Genomic DNA, 24900 nt, shown 5'->3' with positions numbered 1-24900 from the left:
GTGGTGCCTGTATTGCAATTAAGAGACTACGTAATCTTTAACCTTCTTTCTAGTTTGCAGGGTGGAAAAACTTGCGATAGTATGCTTGGAGGCCTTTTTCGAACTTAATTTGTTTGTTTCCAAATTATCCTTTATCAGCATGACACTGGGTAAATATCTAAATAACAGTCACGAAATCGGACATTGGATAGCAAACATCAAATTAATTTAAACTTCAGCGGTTTTGTTTGCTGACAAAGGAGATAATTTACGATGTCTGCATTTCAAAAACTTTCTTAAGACATGTTTAAAAACCTGTTTTAAGCGGTAGTAGCCTATTTAGTTTTTTCGAAATAAGCAAAGTTAAGATTAAAGCAATTTAATTTAGAGTTCGAGTTTTTTCAACCTCACATTTACAATGAGTTTCTTGTCCACAGGTGGTGAAGTTAAGCACATAACCGCATACCGTAACTGTCTTGTCTCAAATACTGACAGTGTGGCTTAGTTGGTCGTGGGGCACAAACACCATTTTATAGCGACACATTGTTAACTTTAGTCATGCTGAAAATGATTTATTTTGTGCAACAAAAGTGACAATCATATCGGCAACATTTTTTTCGCTTCACACAGAACTTAATGGCACAAGTAGATTGGAATTAAAGTCTCGCGGTCTACCCCTATTTGAACGGTTATGATCTAAGTTGATTTTGTGTCGCTTGGTGGCGCAACAGAATAAAGCGTCTCGTAAGTGTGACGTCATATTGGTTGGATTTGATTTCGCTTATCGAATAACAATTATTTATCATGTGACCTTTGCCCCTCACTCAAAAGCCTTGATGACCGTTTCGCATTGTTTCGCAAAATACGACTTAAATTAGGTGCAGAGGATATGTTATAAAATATCATATTGGTTGCAAAATTGGAAAGATTATACATTATAATTTACACACACAGAGACAAAATTTATCAGCCAATTTTAAATGCAACATAACGCTACAAGAGAAAATCCAGTTACTGACGCTTTGCAATGACATATTTTACTATCGGGAAAGCTGTAGTTATTTCTTTAGCTTGCTGGGAGTTGTAAATACACTAAATTGCTTATAGGGCCTTTTGATTTATGGGTTTGATTTACAACATTACACGGAGTAAATACCCAAACCAGGTAAAAAGCTTTGATGTTTCGCAATCACGACACCGAAAAGCAAACATGACATAAATTTATACTTTAACTGTTTGTTTGCTGACTAATTGAAGTAATTTACGATGACAGCATTTTCGAAGCTTCCTTAACGGATTTTCGATAACCCTTTTCAAGCAGAGGTATTCACGCAGTAAAATCTTTTGTGTCTTTGTAGGTTCAAATGCTGCTGGTTCCACTGCTAGATTTTTCAAATGGCATTTCGTTTTACAGGATCTCGAATGTCAGATTCGAAGGCAAACGCTTTACGTCACATTTTCGCAAAAATTGTCTTAACTTTTGTCGAAGGTCACTTGATGTCGCTGCAGAGCAATGGTTTTGGTACGCATAAAATCACATCGGTGCGTGTCAAAAAACACATAAAAATATCATTGCGCTAACATTTAACTTTCGGTCAATTGTATTGCAATGACACCAAACGAATGACAATCACTATACATTATTTATTTACAGATTTACACATTTAGGAACAAAATGATTCGATAAAGATCATTATACGTTCTTGGGCATCTTGACATTTTTGCAAAAGTTTCTACAAGTAAAATGATTTCATCTGATCAGCAATTTTCGTTACTTTACTTTTATCGTACTTTCCTTCAGCAGTTGGTGGGAAAATTCTGAAACGAGAAAGGGAATTTGCGTCTTCGAAAACAATGTGTCTCATTGTGGCAATATATCAAACAACAATGAAAGAAGGTACGCTTTAAAGCCATTTTTGCACTTAACGTGTGCGCCATTGCCTTTGTGCCGTTACCCCCGATTTGCATAGCTAGCATTTTACTAAATGGTTACATTTTCCAACAGAAGGTAACAAACTTACTTGTCAATAATTAACTGTGCTCCTTCTTTTCGTAGTTCATCTTTACGAGCGTAATAGAGGGAAAGTCTTTCTTCTCTACAAAGCTGTGGATTGATTTCTTTAAACAAACCTTTCATGATATCATGTTCGTTAAAAACAGCCTGCAGCTTTCCACTACATCCATTATCAATTGCCAACTTGATAAGAGAAGCAGTTGGAAGGGTTTTTAAATGTTTGTAAGCATCCCAATGTCTGATATGGCACTTGGCAATTTCCAACACAATTCCGAAAAACAACCGACGATATTGTGGTTGCAAATCTGCCATTTTTGTTGACAAAAAGCTGTTGTATTGCTCTGATAAAGTGGAACAAAACTTTTTGATTGTTTGTTTGTCTAAACCAAGATATCTTGGATTTCTGCGTTGTAGGATGCATGTTTTTTCATCAAATGCCTTAGACCAGTTTCCTCGTTCCTCTTCGTTCTCTGCAACGGCACCTCTTGATTCAATACAATTTTTTGAAAATACAACAACTGAATTTTCTCCGACATCGTTTACACAGCACACGAAACAATTTCCGTCTTTCATCAACTCCTCGTTGTTTGTTAGTGATATCAACATTCGAAGAATTTGTTTTCCGTTTAACTCGCCAATTTCAATTTTGTAATATTCAAAATTGGAAAGTTTTGTCACTTTTCCTTTTTTTAGGTAATGCTGTAGTTTTCCTTCCAGAAACTGCCTAAATTGTCCCTCAAAGTTGGGCATCTCCTGAATTTTCGGAAAATCGTTGTCGTCTACTTCAACAGTGATGCTTAGCAGGTCAAGGACTTCTTCAAATGACAAACTCATTTTTACGTGTCAGTGTGGTTTGATTAGTAATGTCTATAAATTTTTGGATTTCACTTAACCCTAAACTTAAACGTTTGGTGTGATTTAAGGCTGTCAAATAATGAACTATTTTGACTATAAACTTCAAGTTACATTTGATGCTAGGTTAATCAATATCCCAAAACGCGACAATCCTGGGTTGGATTGAAAAGCCAACCACTTTTCAAAACAGTGCTTTTTTATTGCTGACAGATTTCAGCTTACTTAAGCTGGTAAAAGCTATTTTTGTTAAGAGTACCAATATCAATTTCGTAATATTGGACAATTGCAAAAAAACCTTCTTTGATTTGAAAATGTGCAAATTTTCTCTTGGTCGTCTTGAAATGTCTCGTGACATTCCATTAAACCTGCGCTTAACCTACAGAATCTTGATTATCAATATTTATGCTTTACATGTCAATCACATTTTGAAACGACAACTTTATTCTACAAACTTAACTCTTTTGTCTTTTTTTTAACTCTTTGTTTTTTTCTTCAAATTTTGGTACTGTACTTTGTTCAACTGACTCTGCTTGTTCCAAACATTCAGAATGAGTTACTTCTCCACAGCCGCTACGGTAATTTCGCTTGCTGGTTTGTTGCCTAGCTAGCAGCTCTACAGTTGCCTCGTGCCTTTTACGCTTCGTTAAATTGTTTTGCTTTGGTAAACAAGAACTATTTTCGGGTAACCGCAGTTAAAGACCGAGTCCGACGGTACGTTTACTGAGGTAAACAGAATTCATTTTTAGGCAACCTATAGCCCGAAATGTATTTGCAATGGGCTATTACTTCAAGTCTTATCTGTTTAAATTTAATTTTGAAACTAATATATTGGTGTTTAAGTGCACGTCACTACTTTTAATAGCCTCCTAACCTGAATACACTACTCTATTTTTCATGCCCTCTTAACTTGAATTGCAGTTAAGTGCACATCGGAAAGATGTTTTTATTAGATGAACGGGAATGTATTGAAATAGTGTTGAAAATTGGAACTACTAAGCTAATTGATTTTTGCTTGATGTTGCCACACGTCAACAACTTAGTCATGCGTGACGCCACAGTCGTGCGTGACAACCCAGAGTTGTGGTCGATAATTTAACCTTTTATTGACCTGTCTCGAAGTTACTTTTCGTTAATTTCACGTTTTTGAAAGCGTGGCATCAAAAGAATTGAATTGAAAACGGGTTTGATTTGGGCCTGACTTCATACTCACCTTGATTTTGCCGCAAGTTGCGTGGACTTAAACCGGATCCGATCCAAAAGTAGACAAATGCTTAATGACTGCAGCCACCTGTAATCTCACATAGCGCAATGTAAGGCTAAGAATTACGATGGTAAACACTGGATAATAGATATTTGTGCCTGAATGGTAAAGTTATAAAACAAAACTTTTCCTGGGGCCTAGCCAAGAATTGTAACGCTCTACACTTTGATTATAGGCCTAAAGGATAATCTCTTTCCTGATTGCCTACTACACAACAACCCTTAAGGAATGACTTGGGTTATCAGCTTTTGGGGCAATTGCTTCCAGGAGACCTCACTGCGTAACAACTGCCTGAAGGGACAACCAGGGTTGAAGTAATTAACGTGGGCGATGCGGAGAAGTGTTGCAAAGAGTCGAATGTGGTAATGCCTCCACTATGACAGGTTACTGTGCAGGTATAAAGTTTTTTAAGTCGAGTTTGTGAAATTCACATATGCGGTCATTTTGCAAGGTAAAGAAGATTATATTAGTAAAGCTTTAGGTTCGATAAAAGAAATCAGGAATATCACATTCGATCGTGTGTGTAACAGGAACAACAAACGCACTTTACCATCTGAAATAGAGGTAAGAGGCCTTAAATTTCTAAGAGTAGAGAAATGAGAGAGTTTATCTCGTCTAATTATGCCTACTTGATGTTCATGGCGTTTTATGTTTTCATTAACTGATATTGCGGTAACTGTAAGTGTGTATACTCCTGCCCGTAAAAAAGTTTGAAAGTGTTTCTAAGTATTTCGTGTTATATCGTTGCATACGGTAATCCTACTTGACTGAAATACTATTTACCGTTTTTTCAAGATCTAATAGTAAAAACGAACTGTTTATGTAATGTGTGGTGTAACATTTGCATGTTATACCCACCAATTTCCTTTCAAACGGAAACCGCGTTGCAAATTTCGATCATATCTCGCTATTCGTAGGAACCTAACCGTGCATTAATATCATATTTGCAACACTAAACTTTTCCAATCAAAAATTTTTCAGCTGTAAATTGTCACGCATTTTTGATGCTTTACATTTCCACAATTACGATGCGGAAAAAGACGGAACCATGTGTATAGTGCGGCGTCGTGACAAATATGAGAGGTATAATGTTGTACAAAAGCGTGCATTGAGATGCAGTAGCTGATGTTTAAATCGAATACGTTGATTTACATTTGCTTTTTTTCGTTTTTCGGATAAGCTATTTCTGTTTTTAATTAAACTTTTAAGGGGCGTAACATTGTGACTTTTTTGTAGAGTTATTTCATCTCGTTAACAACTCGTCTCATATTTTCACCATTGTATTTTTCTTCAGCGTGGGATGGTAAACTCTTATGACGGAAAAACATCAACTAATTTCTGCCGGTACGTGTTCCACAGTTTGAGTAGCACTGATCTATTCTATAAAGCTAATTACTTACCCGAAAACATTATGGAAAACACACTTACGGTCTATAAGTTATTGAAATAAGTTTGTTTTGAATTTAAAACACAAAGTGATTAAGTATCGCTTGGTGTCGATACACATCAGTGATTTTGTTGTGTGTGACGCAATAACAGAGCGTGACAAGCACACCACATGAAAACTTTATTTACACTGATGGGGAATTCCCTTTTATGTGAAGTTAAGAGTAATTTTCGACATGAGATAATATTTGTGAAAGTATTTGATCTGAAACTGCTGCAACGTTTTGCTTTTGTCTTTATTATAGTCATTTTAATCAACCAAAATATGCTTTATTTTCCACAGAAGCATTACATTTATCTACAATACAAATGTAACGAAATGTCATTTATACACACATTTACATGCGAATTCACAACCAACATTTCTAAAATTACATAATAACAAGATTATTCATTACCTATGAAGCGGAAATACAAAAATAATTTAAGTGCAGCGTAATCATGAACAGACAAAATGTTCACACGGTATTTAATATCTCATTCATAAAATTTCTTTATCTCATCAGCAACTTGTCTCACGTTTTCATTATCATATTTTCCTTGAGCATTCGGTGGAAAAATCCTGTGATAAACAAGAAGAGTTTAGACAAACCAAACTCAATGTAATTTGTTTCACTTATTGTGTGTCTTAAATTCTTTAACTCACTTGTCAATGATGACCTTTGCTCCCTCCAAACGTAGTCTGGCTTTTTCCTGGTGGACTTTCGCAATTTGTTCTTCTCTATTCCTTGTTTGTCTCATAATGGATGAAGTATCCAAATTGTGGTTGTTGAAAACAGCTTGCAACTTTCCACTGCATCCATTATCAAGTGCTAATTTGATAAGAGAAGCCGTTGGAAAGTTTTTTAAATGTTTGTGAAGTCTCCAATGTTTGACGTGACACTTTGCAATTTCAAACAAAACTCCGAAAAATAATCGACGATAATTATGCTGCAGGTTGGCCATCCTCTGTTGCATGTATATCTCATATTGCTGACATAATGAGGAGCGAAATTTGTGCATCGTTTGTGGATCTAATCCAAGGTACCTTTCTGGATTGTTTTGACGTTTAACGCAAGTTTTGTCATCGAAAGCCCTCGCCCAATTGCCTCTCTCATTTACAGATGCAGCACTTTGAGTTTCAAACGAATATTCATACAACAGAGTCAGTGAGGTATTTGGTTCGTTGTTGACTAGAAACACGAAGCAATTTCCATCTTTTATCAACTCTTTGTGGTTTGTGAGTGATATCAACATTCGAAGAACTTGTTTTCCGTTGAGATCACCAATCTCAATTTTGTGATGACAAAAGCTTTCAAATAAAAATGTTCTTCCCTTGCTTCGTAAGTACGGAATTCTTCTCTCAAGGTAGTCCCGAAAATCTCCTTGAAATTCGAAAAATAATTGTGGATCTATAGAATCTTGATCACCAACTGTAATGGCTATGTTTAACAAATCAAGCACGTTTTCAAACGACAAAATCATTCTGCAAACTTAACTCTTTCGTCTGTTTTTAAAATTTTGGTACTGTTCTTAGAGTTCGAATTTAGTTAACTGACTCTGCTTGTGCCAAACACAAACAATGAGATACTTCTCTGCTACGGTAATTTCGCACAAATACCGATCGTGTTGCGGCGTATTGTCAACATGGATCACGCTGAAATGATCGCTTTTACGACTGTTGTAACACAGGTAACAATCAAACAAGTGATAACTTTAGTTTCACTTCACAGGAACTAGTGACACAGGTCACCAATGTCACGCGGTCGTCACACTTGCGTAATGATTAACAAAATAACTAGAAAGGTTGCTTAGAATATATTGCAATTGAACGTACAGTCGTACACTATGGCTTATTATAAAAAGTTTTAGCATTTACCATAGGAATTGCGATGTGAAGTGAAACAAGGTGATCAATATTCTGCTTAAATATACAAGCTCTAAGGGGCGCAAATCTCAATCAATAAGACATTCTTAAATGTTTATTCTACTTTATGATGTTAACGGGATAACAGGTAGGGCTACAAGATAAAACTCAGTAAGTAACGCTTTACAATGGCTTAGTCTACACATGGTACGATTCCTTTAAAATTTAGAGAGCCAATGTGGTAAAGGGTAGGTGTATGGGGTAATGCACAACAATCGACACACTACCTTACATCAATCTTAAAACCTTAAGTTGCTTTTTTGTCGCTAGGTGTCGCTACAGCAGTGCATCTGGTAAGCGTGACGTCACATCGATGCTTGAACGACGAAACGCGAGAAAATCTTTCTCACGTTAAGGGGGAATCCCTTGCTGTTCTGATTTATTTCGTCTCGTATTCCACACAATGTAAACTAAATTCTTAACGATTATAGTTTGTTTGAATTGCTTTTTCTCAAAGTTGCATATCAGTTTTAAAAATATATCACTTTTGATCCAATAAAACCATTGGAGGGTAAAATCGTAAGTTAACGTTAAACAAATCTGTTCTTGCTGCCTTTGCAACTAAATATTGCGTAACATGTTTCCAGTTTAGGATTAATACTCAACACACATTTTACGTCGAAATTCTGGACAATTGCAACTTGCTTGACGCCAATAGATTAACAACCGCTATATACATTATTTATTTACAGATTTACACATTTAGGAATAAAACGAATCCAAAAAGATCATAGTATGTTCTCGAGCGTCTTGACATTCAAACGTTTTCACAAGTAAAATGATTTCATCTCATCAGCAACTTTCGTGATTTCACTTTTATCGTACTTTCCTTCAACAGTTGGTGGGAAAATTCTAAAATGAGAAAACAATTTGCGTTTGCGCAAACAATATGTCTCATGTTGGTAATATGAAAAAAAATAAAAAATGCTACATTCTAACGCCATTTTTGCACCTAATGTGTGTGCCAGTTGCTTTTATGCTGTTATACTCGATTTGCATAGCTAGCATTTCACTAATGGTGACATTTTCCAACAGAAGGTAGCTAACTTACTTGTCAATAATTAACTTTGCTCCTTCTTTCCGTAGTTCATCTTTACGAGCATGGTAGACAGATAGTGTTTCTTCTTCACAAAGCTGTTTGCTGATTTCTTTAAACAAACCGTTCATGATACCATGGTCGTTAAATACAGCCTGCAACTTTCCACTGTATCCGTTATCAATTGCCAATTTGATAAGAGATGCAGATGGAAAGTTTTTTAAATGTTTGTAAACTTCCCAATACCTCACGTGACACTTAGCAATCTCGAAAACCGCTCCAAAGAACAACCGACGATATTGTTGTTGCAAATCTGCCATTTTTGTTGACAAAAAGCTGTTGTATTGCTCTGATAAAGTGGAACGAAACTGTTCGATTGTTTGTTTGTCTAAACCACGATATTTTGGATTTCTGCGTTGTTTGATGCATGTTTTTTCATCAAATGCCTTAGACCAGTTTCCTCGTTCCTCTTCTTTTTCTGCAACGGCACCTTTTGGTTCAATAGAATATTTTGAGTATACCATAATTGCTTGTTCCGCGACATCGTTTACAGAGCACACAAAACAATTTCCACCTTTCATCAACTCTTCGTCGTTTGTGAGTGATATCAACATTCGAAGAATTTGTTTTCCGTTTAACTGGCCAATTTCAATTTTGTAATATTCAAAATTGGAAATTGCAATAAATTTTCCTTTTTTTAGGTAGTGCTGTAGTTTTCCTTCCAGAAACTGCCTAAATTGTCCCTCAAAGTTGAGCATCTCCTGAATGTTTGGAAAATCGTTGTCGTCTACTTCAACAGTGATGCTTAGCAAGCCAAGGACTTCTTCAAATGACAAACTCATTTCTACGTGTCAGTGTTGTTTAGTTAAGTAATGTTCTACAAATTTTTGGATTTCACCTACCCTTAAATGTAAACGTTTGGTGAGATTTAAGGCTGTCAAATGATGAACTATTTTTACCATCAACTTTAAATTACAGTTGATGGGTTAACGAATACTCCGCTAAAACGGGACAATGCTGAGTTGGACTAAAAAGCCAACTACTTTACAAAACAGTGTTTTTTGTATTGCTGACAGATTTCAGCTTACTTAAGCTGGTAAAAGCTATTTTTGTTAAGATTACCGATCTCAATTTAGTATTATTGGACAATTGCAAAAAACCTTCTTCTTTGATTTGAAAATGTGCAATTTTTTTTCTTTTTTTGATTAAATTTTCTCTTGATCGTCTTGAAATGTCTCGTGACAATCTTTTAAACCTGCGCTTTACCTACAGAATCTATTTATGGTTTACATGTCAATCACATTTTGAAACGACAACTTTATTCTACAAACTTAACTCTTTTGTCTTTTTTTTTTTTTTTTTTCAAATTTTAGTACTGTAATTTGTTCAACTGACTCTGCTTGTTCCAAACATTCAGAATGAGTTACTTCTCCACAGCTGCTACGGTAATTTCGCTTGCTGTGTTTTTGCCTAGCTAGCAGCTCTACAGTTGCCTCGTGCCTTTTACGCTTCGTTAAATTGTTTTGCTTTGGTAAACAAGAACTATTTCCGTGTAACCGCAGTTAAAGACCGAGTCACACGGTACGTTTACTGAGGTAAACAGAATTCGTTTTTAGGCAACTTATAGCCCGAAATGTATTTGCAATTGGCTATTACTTCAAGTCTTATCTGTTTAAATTTAATTTTGAAACTAATACTTTGGTGTTTAAGTGCACGTCACTATTTTTAATGCCCTCCTAACTTGAATACACGGCTCTATTTTTGATGCCCTCTTAACTTGAATTGCAGTTAAGTGCACATCGGAAAGTTTTTATTAGATGAACGGGAGTGTATTGAAATAGTGTTGAAAATTGGAACTACTAAGCTAAATGATTTTTGCTTGATGTCGCCACACGTCAGCAATTTTGTCATGCGTGACACCACAGTCGTGCGTGACAGCCCAGGGTTGTGGTCGATAATTTATCCTTTTATTGACCTGTCTCGAAGTTACTTTTCGTTAATTTCACGTTTTTGAAAACGTGGCATCAAAAGAATTGAATCGAAAACGGGTTTGATTTGGGCATGACTTCATAATCAAACTTGATTTGCCTCAAGTTGCGTGGACCGGATCCGATCCAAAAGTAGACAAATGCTCAATGACTGCAGCCACCCGTAATCTCACATAGCGCACTGTAAGGTTAAGAATTACGATGGTAAACAATGGATAATAGATATGTGTGCCTGAATGGTAAAGTTATAAAACAAAACTTTTCCTGGGGTCTAGCCAAGAATCGTAACGCTCTACACTTTGATTATAGGCCTAAAGGACAATCTTTTACCTGACTGCCTACTGCACAACAACTGCTTAGCCCTCAAGGAATGACTAGGGTTATCAGCCTTTGGGACAATTGCTTCCAGGAGACCTCACTGCGTAACAACTGCCTGAAGGGGCAACCAGGGTTGAAGTAATTAACGTGGGCGATGCGGAGAAGTGTTGCAAAGAGTCGAATGTGGTAATGCCTCCACTATGACAGGTTACTGTGCAGGTATAAAGTTTTTTAAGTCGAGTTTGTGAAATTCACATATGCGGTCATTTTGCAAGGTAAAGAAGATTATATATGTGAAGCTTTAGGTTCGATAAAAGAAATCAGGAATATCACATTCGATCGTCTGTGTAACAGGAACAACAAACGCATTTTGCCATCTGAACTAGAGATAAGAGGCCTTGAAATGTCTAAGGGTAGAGAAATGAGAGAGTTTATCTTGTGTAATTATGCCTACGTGATGTTCGTGGCGTTTTATGTTTTCATTAACTGATATTGCGGTAACTGTAAGTGTGTATACTCCTGCCCGTAAAAAAGTTTGAAAGTGTTTCTAAGTAGTTCGTGTTAAACGGTAATCCTACTTGACTGAAAGACTATTTACCGTTTGTTTAAGAGTTAATAGTAAACACAAACTGTTTACGTGATGTGTGGTGTAACATTTGCATGTTATACCAACCAATTTACTTTCAAACGGAAATTGCTTTAAGTTTCGACCAGATTTTGGCTATTCGTAGAAATCTAACCGTGCACTATTATCATATTTGCAATATTAAACCTTTTCCAATCAACTATTTTTAGCTGTAAATTATCGGTGCTCACTCATTTTCTAATGCTTTACCACAATTACGATGCGGTAAAAGACGAAACCAAAAGAGAATATCTCGACTTGAGATTTTATTTTTTCAAATATACGGTCTAATACTTTACGTTTTCACCTATTGGTTCCCTACAAATTTGGTTTCTTTCGCTTTTGCCCCCAACATACCAATTTTAATCATCTAAAAATATACTTTATTTGCCACACAAGCGTTACATCTACAGTACAAATGTATCGTTAATTCGCATACACACATTCACATTTGTATAATTTTTACTGTAAGTTAGTGACATATAAGCGTATGCATACAGTTACAAGGGGGCTCATTGGCTATGAATCTAAATTATAGAAAAAAACTTCGGTGTAAAAACACTGTACATTACTACAAACTAATATCTCATTCGTAAAATTTCTTCATCTCATCAGCAACTTGTCTTACTTTTTCGTCATCGTATTTTCCTTCAGCATTGGGAGGAAAAATCCTGAGACAAAACAAAATGAAATTTAAATAAACATGTTTATGCATATTCGCTTAATTAAAAGTCTGCGTCGGTTTGTTGCATCAGCGAACTAACCGCAAATTAAATTTCATTGATTTTTGTATAATTTTTGTTTTTGAAAAGTAAAAGGCTTATTTCAAATTGATAATCACAAATAAACACACATACATTTGTAATCAAGTCATTTGTTTGAATAATGCCAGTAGTTATGGATGTACAAACACTCTGATTGATGTTACCTTTTAGTACATGGAAGCTAGATATGCAAACAAACGTTGGTATTCTGTTTACTCACCGATCAATGATTGTTTTAGCTCCTTTCAAACGAAGATCTGCTTTGTATTGGTGAACTTCATCTAGGCTTGAGCTTTTGTTAGCAGCCTGTTTTTTTATATTTTCAATGTCCTCATTCAAATTGTGGTCGTTAAAAACCGCCTGCAACTTTCCACTACATCCATTATCAAGTGCTAATTTGACAAAGGAGGCTTTTGGAAAGTTTTTTATATATTTGTGTACTTTCCAGCTGATCACGTGACATTTGGCTTTGTCGAACAAAACTCCCCAAAACAATCGACGATATTTTGGTTCCAAATTGGACATCTTCTGTTGCATGTATATCTCATATTGCTCAGATAAAGTGAAACGAAATTTTTCAAGCGTTTTTGAATCGTAGCCGACAAACTCAGGGTTCTTTTGACGCTTGAAACACGTTTTGTCATCAAACGCTCTTGCAAACAAACCTCTTTCTTCTCCAGATTCAGCCGAAACACCTCGTCCTTCGAAACAATAACTTTGCAGCACAGTCAGTGAATTGTCTGGTTCGTTGTTGACAAGAAACACGAAACAATTTCCAGGTTTCATCAACTCTTTGTTGTTTGTAAGTGATATCAACATTCGGAGAACTTGTTTTCCGTTAAAATCACCAATCTCAATTTTGTAAAACTGTAGATGATCAAATGCAAACATTTGTCCTTTATTTGCAAAGCGTGGAATTCTTGATTCGAGGTCGTCCCGAAAAGCTCCTTGAAAATCGGAAAACCTCTTTGGATTTACAGAATCTTGATCACCAACTTTAAGGGTTATGTTCATCAAATCAAGCACGTTTTCAAACGACAAACTCATTCTGCAAACTTAACTCTTTGTCTGTTTCCAAATTTGTTGCTGTATTTAGACTTTGAACTTATTCAACTGAGTTTGGTGGCTTATCACATTTACAATGAGGAGCTCACCCACAGTTGGTAGGGTTAAGCACCCAAACCAACAAAGTAACTGATGTATTCCGTTTGTAATTCAATAATCACGTGTTACGAACAAACACCGGTAATCGAATAAATGTGGTTTTATGAACCCACACCAATTCTTCTGCAAAAAAAATGTGTGAACAAAGTTATGCTAAACGTTTACTCACTTAAGTTACAAACTGACTAATATCATTGTAACAATATAAATGTAGTGCCTGTATTGCAATTAAGAGACTACGCAATCTTTAGCCTCCTTTCTAGTTTGCAGGGTGCAAAAACACGCGATATTATACTTGAAAGCCTTTTTCGAACTTAATTTGTTTGTTTTAAAATTATCCTTTAACAGCATGACATTGGGTAAATATCTAAATCAGATCAAACCTTTAAAGTCCAGAAATCGGACATTGGATAGCAAACATCAAATTAATTTAAACTTCAGCAGTTTTGTTTGCTGACAAAATGAGATAATGTACGATGTCTGAATTTCAAAAGCTTTCTTAAGATGTTTAAAAAGCTGTTTTAAGCTGTAGTAGCCTATTTAGTTTTTTCGAAATAAGCAAAGTTAAGATTAAAGCAATTTAAACGTAACTTGCAAGTGTTTATAATGAAAACAAGTCCAATTTATCGACACAAATATTGACATAAACAGCTGAAATGAAAACGATTTGTATCTTGATCACCAACTTATGGTAAACAAAGAAAGTAGGTTTGCAACCTCAGTCTGCAAACTTTCGACTTTTGGTATTGTTTTTGCAGTTCAAATTTATTAAACTGATTTATTGCCTTCTCACAATGAGTTCCTTCCCCATAGGTGGTAAGGTTAAGCACACAAACCAACACCGTAACTGTCTTGTCTCAAATGATCGCGGGGCACAAACACCTTTTTTATAGCGGTGGATTGTTAACATTAGTCATGCTGAAAATGATTTATTTTGTGGCCTTTGTAACAGAGAAAAAAATCAAGTAACATTTGTTTCGCTTCACAGAACTTAACGGCACAAGTAGATTGAAATTGAAGTCTCGCGATCGACCCCAATAGTTTTGATTCTTATAAGGTTCGCTTTTTGCTCAAATCACTGTTCGCAAAGTCACTGTTTAACTGCAAATCAACGTTCCGATTTTAATAAGAGACGAACTTCTACAAAGTGTACAAAAATTCCATGCGTAAATTGATGTTGTTTCTTATTGCTCAAATGACAACGTGATACTACGACTAGACGTTTTTGGCCTGTTTCGTTAGCATGAAACTCAAACCTTTGAACGGTTAAGATATAAGTTGATTTTGTGTCGCTTGGTGTCGCCACAGAATAAAGCGTCTCGCAAGTGTGACGTCACATCGATGTGTGAACGACGAAACTTAACAAAACCTTACTCACTACATAGGGGAATTCCCGTGTGGCTGTGTTTATTTTCGCTTATCAAATAACAACTATTTGTCATGTGACCTTTGTGCCTCATTCAAAAGTTTTGATTACCGTTTCGCAATATACACAACATACGACTAAAAATTATAGTTTAGAAATTATGTTATAAAATATCATATTGGTTACAATATTGTAAATTTTATAACTTACGTTATAATTTGTACACGCAGAGATACAATTCATCAAGCCAAATTTGGTCTAAGTCAAACACAGGGTTAACATCTACAATGTTTTATGCTAATATAAACATTAAAATGTAACTGCAAGCGATCATAATGTTCGAATTTGATATTTCATGCATAAAATCTTATTATCAAATCAGCTGCTTGTTTCACTTTTTTACCATCATATATTCCTCTAGACCAGTGGTTCTTAACCTTTTTGCTGTAGTTTCCCACTAAAGTCAATCACCAACTTCGAATTCCCCCCTCTGTTATTTTTGTAATCATGTTTTGTGCCCTACGTTAACAAAAAAAATTCTTTAAATGAAATAATTTTGTGGAGCGATTTGCTCTGGACCCTAAAGGTATACTGCAATCTTATTTAGTTTAAAAAGTGCTTCTGTGAGAGATTACACTTTTTGGAATCCTAAAGACTAAAGAGTCTGCTCTGCTTGCATTAGTCATTTATTGCATCACAATCAACAAAGGAAAGGCTTTTGTTCGCGGACAATAGCAAAGTCATTGATGGTTTAGTCTTCTCTGTGATGTAACAGATTTGAATGTGTCTTGTAAACCTTGATGAAATCAATGTTAGTAACTTTCAACGGTTAATTCAAAGCCGGATTTGACCCTCGTGCCCGAGTCTGTTCTTTGAAAGCTTACATAATTTCCCTCCGAAAACATTAAATTTCCCACTAGTGGGAAATTTCCCACCGGTTAAGAACCACTGCTCTAGACTTTCTAGAGGAAGGAAAAATCCTGTGACAAAAAAACTTTTTTGTTGTTGATGCAAATTCAGACAGTAAAGGGCGCGAATACTTTTATATAACGGCGTATTGTTCACATTAGTCATGCTGAAAATAATTCACATGGGTCCTATGTAACAGAGGTTTAATCTTACAAGTAACTCTGGTATACATGACGTCGTACACCAGTGACCCTGGTATGCATGACGTCACAGTGGTGCGTGACAATCCAATCACATAAAAATCTTACTCTTACTGAAGGGTTTTTCCTTTTGGTTGAAATGGAAAACAGTGTTCTGACGTGAGGTTTTTTCGTACGTAATTCTTTGTTCAAAACTACAGCGGCCCATTTGAGTTACATCTTTGTCGTAATTTGTTGTAACTTTGATCCAAAACCTCTACTTTTCCTTCTCCAACTGGTCCCCTCAGCAGAGATTTACACATACTTTTTTATTTATACAAAGGCATGTTTTATTTGCCTTGAACGGTAGTTACAATGTAGTTTTTATGTGTTTACGCACACGTACGGACCTACATACGCACAGGCACAAGAAGATTCAGGACCAGCAGTCAAACTGAGTCAGCAAACGAGCAAATATTGATTCAAACAAAGTCACAAACTAATTGTAAGCAAAACATGGAATGAAAGTGCACAGCTGCAATGTATATAATACCTCTAAAAAGTCAACCGCAAGCAAATGCATTCTGTCACACACATTATGATATATAGCTTCCAATTATAACTAATTCGCAAAAAGAAATAAGTTGTGCGTAAAACTACACTGTGGCGTTAATCGCTTTTATCTTGAATTGTCAAAATTTAAATAGCGGTAAATCGCTTTTACCGGTATACAACATATAAGTTAATATTTTTTAGTAAGCACACTATTTGTGATAACCATAAATATTCGCTACAGTTCAAATCTATGGTTTAAATTTGTGGCCTATTCATAAAATCCCTTTATCTTATCAGCAACCTTTTTCACTTTTTCACCATCGTATTTTCCTTCAGCATTGGGTGGAAAAATCCTGTGATAAACATAAAAGTTTCAACAAACCAAACTGTCGATGTGATTTGTTTCACCTATTGTGCCTTTTAATATTCTTTAACTTACTTGTCAATGATGACCTTTGCCCCCTCCAAACGTAGTCTGGCTTTTTCCTTGTGGACGTTTGTAATTTGTTCTTCTCTGTTCCTTGTTTGTCTCATAATGGATGAAATATCCAAATTGTGGTCGTTAAAAACCGCCTGCAACTTTCCACTGCATGCATTATCGAGTGCTAACTTGATAAGAGAAGCTGTTGGAAAGTGTTTCAAATATTTGTAAACTTTCCAGTTTCTTACGTGACACTTTGCGATCTCGAACAAAACTCCAAAAAACAATCGACGATATTTCGATTCAACAGTGGCCACCTTTTCCTGCATGTATTTTGAATAATGCTCATTCAAAGGTGAGCGAAACGCTTTGATAGTTTGGACATCCAACCCAACGTAACGTGAGTCATTTTGCCTGTCCTGGCATGTTTTGTCATCAAAAGCTTTAGCCCAATTGCCTTTATCTTCGTCTGATTCAGCCAAAGCACTTCGTGGTTCAAAACAATAACTGTGAAGTACAGTCAATGAAGTATCTGGTTTGTTCTTGACGAGGAACACGAAACAATTTCCAGGTTTCATCAACTCTTCGTTGTTTGTGAGTGATATCAACATTCGAAGAACTTGTTTTCCGTTGAGCTCACCAATCTCAGTTTTATAAAATTGTAAATTTTTAAATGAAAACTTTCGTTCATTGCTTTGAAAAGAGGAAATCCTTCTCCTAAGATCGTCTCGAAATGTTCCTTCAAATTCCGAAAATCTTTGTGGATCTACAGAATCTAGTTGACCAACTTTAATGGTTATGTTCAACAAATCAAGCACGTTTTCAAACGACAGACTCATTCTGCAAAATTAACTCAATTGTCTTGTGTTAATTTTTGTACTCTCTTTTGAGTTTGAATTTATTCAACTGACTTGGCACCATACTTGAGTTCTTAACCTACAGGTACTAAGGTCAGACTCACAATAAGGCCGTCACTGTCGTGTCACGTATCAAAATAAGGCGCTGTTATGTCAATTGTCGTCGTAAACAAATACCAATCACATGGCGTCGTTTTGTTAGCAATACTGTTTCTGATAAGGATCTTTTTATGACCTTTGTAACAGAGGTGACAATCAAACAATTAACTTCAGTTTCGCTTTGCAGAAACTAGTGGCACAGGTAGCTTAAATCACGAACGATTATAAACAGTATGAAAAAACTCAATGAGTCATATAATGTTGCAGACTCTGATTTCCTTTTAAAGCACATTTTTAATTCGTTAGCAAACTAATGTTTAGATTAAATGGAACAACAACCTCGTTTAATTTTATATATCACAAAAATAAAACGCAAATGTTGGTACTAGGTAGTGATTAATACAAAGTGGTAGGAGTATGTATTCATATGTCAATATTATACGTATTTGTATTGCAAATTTCTTATCTAAACATGATTTTCACTTCTTTAAACCTTAGTTATTGCTCGAAAACCAAACACGACACAGTGGCGTAAAATTTTTGGCCTATTTCGTTTACATTATAAACCAAAAACCTTGTTTTCATATTTAAGGTCTGAGTTAGTATTGTGTCGCTTGGTGTCGCCACAGAACAGTTTGTGTGACGTCACATCGAGGCGCAAACGACGAAGCACAAGAAAACCTTACTCATTCCCAGGGGGAATCCCCTTGCGTTTGTGACTGATAACTGATTTCGCTAATCTTTTTTTTTCTCGGGGTGCGAACCCAGGACATTTCCGGGGACGAATCCCGATCAGGTTTTTTATGTCTCTATATGGGTCAGGCGCGCCGGGCCATTCTGCCAAGTTCAAATAACAATTGTTTGAAGAGTTTACTCACGCCGAGGGGAAATTGTGGTTATGTTTAAATTCACTTGTCGAATAACAATTATTTATCATGTGACCCTTGCGCCTCATTAAAAAGTGTTAACTACCATTTAGCAACCACTCAAAATATCACTAAAATTAAGAACAGAAAATATGTTATAACACATCACAATAATTTCCAAATTGTAATGTTTACACATTAAAATTTGTCATACAGAGACACAATTCAATGTTAAAAGCAATGTACATATTTGCAAGGCTATATGTTACTATATACACTATAAAGAAACTGCAAGTTAGTATTTGATATTTCATTCATAAAATCTTTTTATCTCATCAGCTGTTTGTTTCACATTTTCAGCATCATATTTTCCTTCAGCATTGGGAGGAAACATCCTGTGACAAAAAAGGTTAAAATAATGTCAGTAAATATATCTGTATAAACTACAAACGCTCCGACTGAGGTTCTTTGTTAATAAAAAAACAACTTAAGTTGGTAGCCTGTAAAAACAACCTACTGATCAATGATTGTTTTAGCTCACTTCAAACAAAGTTGTGCTTTGTATTGGTGAACATCATCCAATCTTGCGTTGTGGTTGGCTGCCTGTTTTTTGATATTTTTGATGACCTCATCTAAGTTGTGATCATTGAAAACTGTCTGCAACTTTCCAGTACATTCATTATCAATTGCTAACTTAATAAGGGAGGCCGTTGGAAAGTTATGTAAATGTTTGTGTACTTTCCAATGTCTCACGTGACACTTTGCTATCTCGAACAAAACTCCCCAAAACAATCGACGATATTTTGTTTCTAAATCAACCATTCTTAGCGCCATGTACTTTAAATATTGCTGAGGCAAAATGGAACAAAACTCTTTGATTGTTTGGTCATCGAACCCAACATAACGTGGGTCATTTTGCCTCACCTGACATGTTTTATCATCAAAAGCTTTAGACCAATTTCCTTTATCTTCATCAGATTCAGCTAAAACACTTTTTGACACAGCATTTACTGTAAAACACAGTCAGTGAAGTATCTGGTTCGTTGTTGACAAGAAACACGAAACAATTTCCATCTTTTATCCAAGTTTCTTTGTTTGTGAGTGATATCAACATTCGAAGAACTTGTTTTCCATTTAGCTCACCAATCTCAATTTTGTAACATTGTAAGTTTTCAAACGAAAACGTACGTCTCTGGCTTTGAAAGTACGACATTCTTTTTTCCAAATCGTCTCGAAATGTTTCATTAAAATCTGAAAATCTTTGTGGATCTATAGAATCGTGATCACCAACTTCAATTGATATGTTTAATAAATCAAGCACGTTTTGAAACGACAAACACATTCTGCAAACCTAGTTCTTTTATCAACCCGTTTACTAGTTTTGACACTTTATTTGTGGTTGGAATTTAATCCACCGGTTTTAATTGCTCCTTAAATTCACAATGAGTTACTTCTCTACTGGTGCTACGGTTGAACATACAAACCAGCACCGTAACTGTCGTGTCACGTTTCACAGAGCGTCAACGTCAATTGATTAACGTCAGATTCGAATACCACTCATACAGCGGCGTATTGTTGACATCTGTTTCGCCTTGCATCAACTAGTTTAAACGTATGTCACGCGATCGCCACGCCTCCTTGCGTAATGGTTTCCAAAATGAAGCTTTTTCCATCAGCTAACCAGAACTATTCAACATTACTTTTATTTTGGATTAAGTTGTAGACACCGCTTTCCCAAATTATTTTTTTGACGTATCATCGATGTGTGAAAGACAAAACGCAAGGAAACTTTACTCACTACATGGGGGAGTTCCCTTGTGGTTGTCTGCGATTTCGCTCAGGAAATAACAATTATTCATACGACCCTTGGCCTCATTCAAAAGTTTTAACTATCATTTAGCAATTTTGCACAAAAACGACTTAAGGAAAATACGGAAAAAATATAGAAAAATTGCTTCGAGTTTCGTTTGAAGTTGAAACGCACCAGTGATTCTGCCTTGTGTGACGTCACAACGGTGCGTGACAACCACACCACAGAAAAAACTTAACTCACACCGATGGGGAGTTCCCTTTCAGTTGATATTTCAACGTGAGAATAATTTTTACGGCATTTGATCTGAAATCTACAGTACAAATATATCGTATTTACACACACACACAGGGTAATCTTGAGCAGCAAAAAATGTTCGCACAATTTTTAATATCTCATTCATAAAATTTCTTTATCTCCTCAGCAACTTGTCTCACTTTTTCACCGTCATATTTTCTTTCAGCATCGGGTGAAAAAAACCTGTGATAAACAGAAAAGTTTAACATAACGAATTGATAAAAAAATTTTTTGTTAGATTGTTGTTCTGTTTAAAATTCTTCAACCTTCTTGTCGATGATGATTTCTGCCCCGTTCAAACGTCCGTCGGCTTTTTTGCTATGAGCATTTGCAATTTGTTCTTCTCTATCTGTTGTTTGTCTCATAATGGACGGAATGTCCACATTGTGAGCGTTGAAAACCTCACCCAGATAAACTAAGAACCTAACTATAGTATATTTATTAACGTTTGTACACAAAGTCATGGTGCTTTTTTATCTCGTTAATGGCGACCAATTTCCTAACTGCCCTCTACATAGCTTTGTCGAAACAGGCAACTTAAAACCGGTTTCACATTTCACTTTACATTTGTAAGACTACGCGACATTTTGCGTTTCAATTCATTCGCATGTCAAGCCTTCGAAATCATAAAACTTTCAACACAAGGCATCTTTGCTGTTCAACCTTGGTGTTCTTTCAACTCATAAAATTTCGATGTCACCTCTGAGCAAATAGCATAGGTATAAATTTGACGTTGATGACTATGTACAAGACAAATGGAAAGGGTGGAAATATTTACACATGGTCCACGTGTGCCATAAAATTAGACTTTTAGCTTACAAACGGTGTATAGTATATTGTCAAACATCGACTACATTTGAAGCTTTAGATGGTTTAGCATCAAATCTTCCATTAACACAACGTTTACTGTTGCCCTGAACACTACTCAAATTGTGGTTATTTAAAAAAAAAAATTGAGAATGGTGAACGCATTCACGCCAGAAATCCAGAACATTTTAGACCCACCAAATGAACTTCGAATATTACTAAGACGTACTGAATATGTCGTTTAGCGACAGGTTATTACTGGGACTCAGTTTGAACTAAGATCGCCCATCTCAATTTGGTCATATATAAGGCTAGCAGCTGAGTTGTAAGTTGTCTGCGTTCGAGACGGGTTCGGGCTCCAATTTAATTAAAACGGGCTTGATTCGGGCCTGACTTCACACAAGACCATATTTGTACTGTAATTTCAAGTTGGTAAACGTTGGGTATTCTCTTTTTGCAACCTACTTTCTGATTCGACCCCTATTCGGGTTTACCTTACAACTCTGTATCGAATGAACATTTCTTTTCTTAACAAAGTTACATGACACGCTTATTGCTACAAAAGAACGTTATTTTTTCAGTTGCATTAAATTCATAAAGTAGTACTATTATCTTGCGTTTGAACAAAATTTGTTGTACGAAGATTACAAAGCTTTGTGTAGAACAAAAGCCTGTGGACACGTATCCAAGTACAATTTCTCCATTTTACAAACTTGAAATCCTTTGTGTTTGCTTCTACACCCCTTATTTGCCACGAGGGCCTACATATATTTACAGCGCAAACATATGACGTATTTACACCGACACACATATATATATCTACATACACTCGCACATACAATTTAGTGTGTAAAATCAACGAAATCTTGTACATTTACATATATCTGTTTTCATTATGGTCATGTCACACAACTAGTTGATTTATGAATATCAAAACCATTTAACATTTCCATTCATAATATGCTGTATCTTAGCTATGCGTCACGTGATAGGAGGGAAGGAATCAAAAATACCAAAACATTATTTCATTTAAAGTCCAATTTATAAATTTCTGCATCTTATAAGCACGCATCAGCAGATAAACAAAAAAGTTTCTGATTAGTCATAATTCAAGACGATGTTCACACTAGTCCACAAGGTTTAGTATCTAACTGTCACAATTCAAGAATTTTAGTCGTAGTCTACTCATAGAACATCCTTATCGTATCAGCGATTGGTCTCACTTCATTCTCATCGTATGTTCCTTCAGCGTTTGGTGGAAAAACACTAATAGAAACAATACAGTTTTACAAAGTTAACTTACAACAGTAACCCCAACAGACCAGCGATAACGGAACACTCACACATAAATTATGGTTTAACGGCATGTTTAACAAAGCCAAACTTGAGGAAGCTAACATGCCTGCCTCTTACGCTGCACATGACAGCTTCCTGTACTACAGTTCAGCCATGAACAATATAAATGTCTATTTATTAACTGGATCAACACTATGACAATCATACGGACCAACTATCACAGCACACTTATACGTATAGATGCTTATATGTGATAATATAATGGGCCTTTTAAAAAGTATTACCAGTATTTTAGTCATATTTTTGGTTTTAATGAAGTTATAAGTTTGACTTACCGATCAAGAATTTCCTTTGCACCTTCTATGCGCCATTCAGATTTTTGTTGTAAAATTTTGTTGACTTGATTCTGTTTATTTCTTGTTTCTTTTCGAATGAATTCAACATCCTGATGATAATAATGGTGATTGAAAACTGTCTGCAATTTTCCGCTGCATCCATAATCAATTGCCAACTTGATGAGAGAAGCCTTTGGAAAATTCTTCCAGTATTTGTAAGTCAGCCAACTTCTAACGTGACCTTTTGCAATTTCAAACATAACTCCAATAAACAATCGCCGATATTGCGGATCTATCTCGGTCATTTTTTCTTGCATATAGTTTGCATATTGTTCCGCCAATGTGGAACGAAACAATTTAATAGTTTCAGAATCCATTCCGACGTACTTTTCGGGTATATTGTGTCTCTCAAAACATGTTATGTCATCAAATGCTCTAGCCCAATTGCCTCTGTGTTTCTGTGAAACAGATAAAACACTCCTCAGTTCAACCCAGTGTGGATAAATCACAGTCAGTGAAGTATCTGGTTCGTTGTTGATAAAAAACACGAAACAATTTCCAGGTTTCATCAACCCTTCGTTGTTTGTGAGTGATATCAACATTCGAAGAATTTGTTTTCCGTTCAGATCACCAATCTCAATTTTGTAATATTGAAGACTTGAAAATGAAAATACCTTTCCATGCCTTAAGCGTTCTACTCGTTTCTCAATTTCATCCCGAAAATCTTCTTGAAATTCGTAAAGTCTTTGTGGATCTACAGAATCTTGATCAGAAACTTCGATGGTTGTGTTCAACAAAGCAAGAACGTTTTCTAACGACAAACTCATTTTGCAAACTGGGATTTGCTGCCTTTGCAACTAAATGATGTGTTACAAGTTCAGGGTTATTGCTTGACATGCAGCGTTGGAATAATGAGCAGAACTTTGCAAATATCACATGATAAATACGTCAGCATTTTGTTTACAGGCTCGTTAGGTGCCCATCATTTGCACAACAGGAACACAAAACTCTGTCAAATCACACATGTTTACGAGATAATTTTGTGCTGAGCTGAGTTTTACTTGGAAAAGTAAACATACCAACACGACAACAGACGTTGTAAAAACTTGATCAAAGACAAATCAAAATCAAAGGTTGCAATAAAAGGGGTGAAGGGCTGGAAAAGGGCATTGGTAGGCTGAATCGGGCCACTGGATCGTATTTTGAAGAACCCACTAAGAATTTCGTAGTGTTACTACAGACTACAATTTTATGCATTTCATTTCATTATAGCCTAGCCCTTTTTGGTCACTGAAGTTGTGAGTTGATTTTGCGACAAATAAAATTTGAATGCGGCAAAACTAGTCTCCCCTCTATTAAAACAAAATTTCTGGCCCCAGCCGGTTGCGTACCTAACAACTTTTAAGGACGCCAAATGGTAGAGGTAATGATAATATAAAGGTTAAAAATCAAACTGCAGTACACAATTTTGACATTTTTAAAATTACTTTTTTCTTTTGACTGCAATGAACTACTTTTGCCTTTTTTCACATGAATAAAAAATCGTTTGGGGTCATTAACGTTTGCGTCATGAAGTACCATAAATACACACAAAATACACACATCACACGTATAGCACATTGGGCCCATGAACCGGTATATTTAATGTTCCTTATTTGGACTTTATTATAGCGCCCTATCATAAAAACTCATTACAATTTCTCGTGAATTTCCCAGAAACGCGAAGTCAGACAGCCCGGTAAAGTAG

At 35.8% G+C, this 24900-nt stretch overlaps 1 protein-coding gene across 1 annotated transcript; it reads right to left on the bottom strand.

The window, feature by feature from the left end:
• Positions 1 to 5921: 5921 nt before the first annotated feature.
• On the bottom strand, positions 5922 to 9398 carry LOC145232741 (uncharacterized). Its single transcript, XM_080097411.1, has 5 exons — positions 8513 to 9398; positions 8233 to 8313; positions 7094 to 7212; positions 6202 to 6976; positions 5922 to 6117 (listed from the first exon to the last, which is right to left on the bottom strand). Exons 1-5 carry the CDS (start codon positions 9337 to 9339, stop codon positions 6033 to 6035), a joined length of 1887 nt encoding a protein of 628 aa, XP_079953537.1. The 5' UTR covers positions 9340 to 9398; the 3' UTR covers positions 5922 to 6032.
• Positions 9399 to 24900: the final 15502 nt, after the last annotated feature.

This window comes from Phallusia mammillata, chromosome 6, assembly GCF_965637545.1.
Source record: "Phallusia mammillata chromosome 6, kaPhaMamm4.hap1.1, whole genome shotgun sequence".
Classification (NCBI taxonomy): Eukaryota; Metazoa; Chordata; class Ascidiacea; order Phlebobranchia; family Ascidiidae; genus Phallusia; species Phallusia mammillata.
Note: the sequence above shows the minus strand (reverse complement) of the source record. Positions and strands in the feature narration are given on the sequence as shown.